The following is a 6,546-nucleotide window of genomic DNA, read 5'->3' as shown; positions in this document are numbered from 1 at the left end:
CTGTGATACAGCCTTCTGAGAAAGCTAATGAATTTTCAGTACACAATTCCAAATTTGTGGTTACAGAAAAGAATTTTTAGATACTGTCTCACAGACCTTTACTGAAAAAATATCTGGTTGGCTAGTAGAATCAGGGTCCTGTAACCCTGCAACTTAAGAATTATTTAACATTTTACCTGTTTAGACACAGGTAACACACAGGTAAGTGTTAGACACATAGCAGGTATTTGATAACAGTCAGATGAGCTGGTGCATTAAGTGGATGATGGACGATGAAGTCAGTGCTTCCCAGATCTTCAGCCTAATAACACAAGCAGCACATAAATACTTTTTAATGAAAAATTTGAAACAGTACACAAATATAAAATTTTAAAAAGTGAAAGGTCTCTTAATCACTTCATTTTTCTCTAAATATTTCTTCCACATCTTTTACTACACATACTTGTGTATGTACCTAAATACTTACATGTTTTTAGTATTTATTTATATTTGTTTTTGAAGTAAATGGGATTATACACACACACACACACACACACACACACACACACACACACACACACACACATATTTCCAGACTGTTTTTTTTAAAACTTACCTTGTCTTTAATGTTTTCTGTGGCAATACAACTGCTATATAATATCCCATAGAGAGGATATACCAAAATTTAGTCACCATTTTTCTGTCTGTGGACATTGAGGTTGTTTTCAAGTTTTGCTATTAAAACAATGCTAAACATTCTTGGATATGACTCTAAGTGCATGGTATATGGAAAGGCTATTCATTTTTGTATGTTGTTCTAGATTCCTTATGTCCTCTCATGTTAGTTTTAATGGTTTTTCAGTTGATACATTTGGGTTTTCTAAGTAGAAAACCTTATTACCTGCAAATAGTAGTAATTTTATATTTTCCTTTTCATTATTTATGTCTATCCATTTTGTGGCTTATTTTATAGAGAGAATGTCTAGTGTAATACTGATTAATTGTAGTGATAAAGGAGTACCATTTTTCTATTCTGGGTTTTAGTGATATTTCAGTATTACACATGAGTTCGTCATGTCAGTTTTTGTCATGTGCAAGGTAGGGCATTTATTGAGAAAGAATAAGACTGAAACTTGGAATGGGAACATCTGGTTGGACTCAAATGTAATTGACAATCTTGAACCCCCAAGTTACTCTGAGCTTGCCTTGCCAGTGGAAGTAGCCTGAACTCCTGTGTCTGAGAAGAGTAATCTTCCTTTCCTTGAAAATCCTGTGATAATAACTACATCTGCGGCAGATGCCTTGAAAAGGGACGCTCAGTGTCAAGACCTAGCACAACAGTACATCTTCAAAGGTACTGCTTGCTTTGGCTTCGCACAAAACATCGCAGTCGTCCACTGCGTTATGTTGATGGTATCTAATGATCAGGGAGCAGCAAGGAGTTTAGATGCTTTAGTAAGACATCTGTGAATTAGAAGGTGGGAAATAAACTCGATTTTTGGTACTAATTCAGTATCATTTTGGTCCAGTTAGGTGACAAACCAGACCAGTAATTTGAGCAGGGAAGATTTAACAAAGGAATCATTAACTGGTAATAAGGGATTGGCTACAAAGAAGGGATAAAAGCGAACTCTAAAGACCACCACGGGCTGAAGGACAGTATCCAAGGAAGGATTAAATAGAGTGTTTGCTTTGTTGCCCTGGGTCAGAGCTGGTTCACAGCTAGTGAGACAAGGCTGGCAGGCAGGGCTGTGGACTGCATTTGGCAAGCAAGGATCCTCTTGTCAGTAAAACTTGTTGGTGAACAAGTGCCCGGAGTGTCCCACACACGCCACTGTCAGCCGTGTCCCGGGAACAGAGGAAGCACAGTGGAAACAAGGGAAAAAATTCCTGTGATGTCCCTCCGGCACCCTCTACTGACAAATCTTAACTTTGTGCCAGTTGCCAAAAGAGCAGTATTTACAGCAAGCATCCAATTTCACAAAGCTAGCCAGTGAAGGATGAATTTGGAGTTGAGAGGCAATCAATGGATAACGCAAAAATGGGGATTGTATGAGGTTTGCTCTGTAGGTTTATGGTAGGTAGATAAAACTTAATGAAATTCAAGGAATTTCCTTTTGGTCTCACCTTGCTGGGTTTTTCTTTTTTTCTTTTTAATCAGGATGAGTATTCAGTTTTATAAGAGATTTTTTTCACGCATTGAGATATTTTTTCTCTTTTAATATGTTAATAAAGTATGTTAATATATTTGTTGATGTTGAATCATCTTTAAATTCCTGGACTAAACCCTACTTGGTCATAATGTACGTATTATTTTTTTACTACACTGCTAGATTTGATTTGTAGATTTTTATTTTGTATTTAGATATTTCATAAATGAGATTAGCCTGTAGATTTATTTTTTGGTATTTCTTTGTTGTGTTGCCATCAGTTATGCTAGCTTGGCAGCTTGAGTTGGGAAGTTTTCTATATTTTTATGCTCTGAAACCTGAAAGTATAAATAGAACAAATTATATTATCTGTTCCTTGAAACTGATAAAATTCAGTCATAAACAATCTTGTCTGGGTATCATTTTAAAAGGGAGATATTTGGATACCTACCTTTTCAATTTTATTAATGATTATTGATGTCTTCACTTTAAAAAAATCTCTGAGTCATTTTTGGTAACTGTGTCTTCCTAGAAAATAATCTATTTCATCTAAACATTCATTTCAAATTTATTAGTGTAAAGCTGGGCTCTATAGTCTCTGACAATGTAAAATTTTCCTTTATTTCTGTATTTATCATCTTTTTCATCGATTTTAAAAAACGTGTCTTCTTTCCCTTTTTCTAGCTGAGACTTGTCAAAGGTTTGACCATTTTATTGGTCTTCACAAAAACTATCTTTTGGTTTTATGGAGCAAATCTGTTTTTTTCCCTGTCATAATGGTTATTTCAATAATTATTTTCTGGTACTTTCTTCAAGCTTATGTTGCTAATCTTTGTCTAGTTTCTGAAATGCTCAATTTATTTATTTTCAAATTTTATAATTTTCTAGTAAATACATGTTAGCCAACACATTTTCTGAGTACTGTTTGGCTATAATCTACAGGTTTTGATATATAATGCTTACATTATGTATCATTACTTTCCAAGTAATTTGTAATTTATTTACTTATTTCCTACCAGCATTTTTTATGCATGTTTCCAAATATACAAAGTTGAATTTTATAGTGAAAACCCACATACCCACCATCGAGTTGTATATTCTACCATTAACATTTTTTATTCTTGCTGTCACATATCTATACATCCTTCCTTCATTAATTCACCTTATCCTTTTCATGCCTTTAAAAGTAAATTGTAGGCATCATAATTTGTAGTTTATAATTTATTTATTTTTTTTCACCCAAAAGTTATTTAAAAGGGTGTTTCTTAAATATCTATGTAGTTTAGTTGGGGAGAGGAGCATGTAGGTATCTTTCTATCGCTCACAGTAACACTTTGCTGTTCTGGCTGTGATCCTCACAACCAGCCTTTGAGGTTTCTACTCTTACTGTCCTCCATTGTGGCCTCAGAATGTGAAATGTAAAATTTTTGCTTGTTGGAATTTGTTGAGCTCTTATTTGGGCTTTTTTTTTTTTTAATATAAAAATTAGATTAATAACGGTAACAGATGAACAACATTATAATTAGATATCTGCATACTCCATTGCAATGCTCACCACTGAAAGTCTAGTTTCCTTCCATTACTATATGCTCGTGTATACATATTTGACTCCCTTTACCCATTTCACTCTCCCCCTACCTCTCACTTGTGGAAACCATCCTTCTTTTCTTTTTTAAAATTAATTTGAGTAATATTGGTTAAGAATATTATATAAATTGCAGGTGTACAACTTCATAATACAACATCTGTATACTCTGTTGTATCCTCACCACCCAAAGTCTGGTCTTCTTCTGTCACCTTGTATTTGACCCCCTTTACCCTCTTCGTCCTCCCCCCTTCCTTCTTTGGTAACTATCATCATTCTGTTGTCTGTATCTATGAGTGATTTTTTGTTTGTGTGGTAATTTCCTAAGATGATTGTGGATCTTTCAATTTCTTTATTATTTCCAATAATTTTTGTTTTATATATTCCAAAATGTTATTAGTATACAAAAGTGTATTAGAATGTAACTGTAGTATCTTCTTAATAGGGTATGTCATTTATCATTATAAAATATCCCTTTATTCTCATTTATTTTTGGCTTGAACTCTATTTTGCCAGATAATAATTGCCAAACCTGCTTTCTTTTTGCTTTGTGTTGTTTCAGCGGTGGTTTTTATAAAAGTTCATAACTAGATTAAAAACAAATCTGAGGGGATCTTTCTTTTGATAGGGAATTTACCCCAATTTATTTTTACTGTGATTTTTTTCACTTGTTTGTACTTAATTTTTTATCTTATTTTATGTTTCCTGCTTTTCAAACTTTCCAGTTGTTTCTTTCCTCCTTAACTTTTGTTACACTGATGGAATTTTTATTGCTTGATTTCTAGCTGTCTGGAGCAAACTCTGGTTATTGGCATCACTTTCATAGTTTTGTAATATCTGCATTATAATCAGTTATTATTTTCTACCTAATTACTCAATTATATCAATAAAGATTTTTATATAATTACTATAAAAGGAAAACCAGTATCATTTGCCATAAATAGAAATTAATGTAAATAGAAGTACAATAAATACTGAATGATGTTATTATATTATAGCCAGCTCCTCTTGCCTGCCTTGCGTCTGTTCTCTGTTAAAAAAAAAAGGTTAACAAGATTTAGAAAGATGTTAAAGACATAATTGTATGACACTGACATGTTCTCTCTCTCAATCAGAATGATTGTGAATCACGTCTTAAAAAACAAAAGTCCCATGTCTATGTACCACCTAAGGCTCCTCTGATGTCTCATTCTTGAAGTACACACTCTAGGAGTTTGAAAGTTATATATTTTGTCCTTGCAGTGGTAATCCTTAAAATTTTAACATATATTTATACTTTGTTCTTTTTCTTAAGTCTAGAGTTAATCAATATCTGTATCTTTTTGCCTTTATTAAGACAAAGCTTTCACTTATCTCTTCTCTTCCTCTCCTACATCCCATGTTAAATCATTCATTATATATTTCCATTTTATAGATGAGGGAACTGAAGCTTAGAGAATTTAAGTAAACTTATTTGAGTGCCATAGTTGGGAGTTGAACCTAGGCAATTGGTCTTCAGAGCCAGTTTGTGCTCCTTCCACTAGACTATACTGCCGAATTTAGGATTTTAGTTCCAGATTATGATTTATTAAAAAGTATATTATATAACTTAAATATACATTTTTACTACTTTCTCTCCTGCTTCTTATATACATAATTTTTTTATTTTGCTAAAATGCATTCTTGAGCAACTCTTTCAGAAAGACTAGGTACAGTCTGTCTTTCCCTCACATTTGAATGCTAGGTTGGCTAGGTATAAAATCTTAGATTCACATTATCTTTTAGAATTTTGAAGACATTACACCCTTCCCAACTAGTATTCAGTGTTACCAATCAGAGATGTCTGATGCCATTCTTTATCATTCAGAATTTTCTATCTACCCTTTATTTCTTTCCTCTTCACTGTAATGTCTCTTATCCAGGCCCTCTTTCCCATTTCTAAACTGAGCAACATACAGTAAAATGCACAAATATTAAGTATATAGTTTGATGAATTTTTATGTATATATGAGTTTTCTCATGTAACCACCCAGATAGAGATACAGAACACATTTACAGCATCCTAGATGTCTCCTTCATAACCCCATTCCAAGTCAATAAACCAACACTGCCTTCAGAAGTAGACACGATTCTGAATTTTCTCACTATAGAAGTTTTGATTGTTCTTGAATCTTATATAAATGATTTTATACAGTATATACTGTTTTGTATCTGGCACAAGCCATGTTTTAATGTTCTTTCCGAATAGAAACTTGAGGAGAAACTAGAATTCTGGATGGAGAAGTATGATAAAGACACAGAAATGAAACAGAATGAACTGAATGCTCTCAAATCTGCTAAGGCCAGTGATTTAGCACACCTTCAAGAACTTGCAAAAACGGTAAGGAAGCAGTCTCGATAGTGTAAGCCTGAGCACTGAGGAATGGGTGGTAGCTAAGCTACAGCCGCTGGGTAATGGTCTTTTTGGTCACAAAATGGAGGTGTGTCCATAAACCAGTGAGTCTTTTTCAATGATGATGACTAAGATGGCAACGATGACATTGATGATGGGGACAATAATAGCAGCAGCTAACACTTAAATAGTGCTTACTTTGTCCCAGGCACTTTACTAGTATTTCACATATATAACTTATGCAACCCTTACAACAACCTCTTGAAATACATACTTTTGTTATTTCTACTTTATGGTCTCCGAAGACAATTAGTAAATTATGATTTCCCAAATGCTTCGGATTATGGTTTCATCATTGATTGTAGAACTTTCCAAATCTCTCTTTCAAAAGATGGCTCTTTTTATATGTACCTTCTATCACAGCTTTAAAAAATTACATAATTTTGAGGTCATTAATCACA

The 6,546-nt window shown here is 33.5% G+C and overlaps 1 protein-coding gene across 3 annotated transcripts in view; it reads left to right on the top strand.

Moving 5' to 3' along the window:
- The window catches only part of DRC9 (dynein regulatory complex subunit 9), a 38,553-nt gene that overhangs the window by 28,969 nt on the left and 3,038 nt on the right, over positions 1 to 6,546 (top strand). For 2 of the 3 annotated variants that reach the window (XM_074330526.2, XM_019723669.3), the window contains one exon: positions 5,942 to 6,073. The exons of the other annotated variant lie outside the window; for it this stretch is intronic. In XM_074330526.2, coding sequence (XP_074186627.2) covers positions 5,942 to 6,073 — 132 coding nt within the window. The remainder of the gene's footprint in view (positions 1 to 5,941; positions 6,074 to 6,546) is intronic. 3 annotated transcript variants of the gene reach the window in all.

The sequence above is a fragment of the Rhinolophus sinicus genome, chromosome 17 (assembly GCF_057876585.1).
Source record: "Rhinolophus sinicus isolate RSI-liver-muscle chromosome 17, RSI-T2T, whole genome shotgun sequence".
In the NCBI taxonomy this organism is placed as follows: Eukaryota; Metazoa; Chordata; class Mammalia; order Chiroptera; family Rhinolophidae; genus Rhinolophus; species Rhinolophus sinicus.
This window is presented reverse-complemented; position numbering and strand designations above follow the sequence as displayed.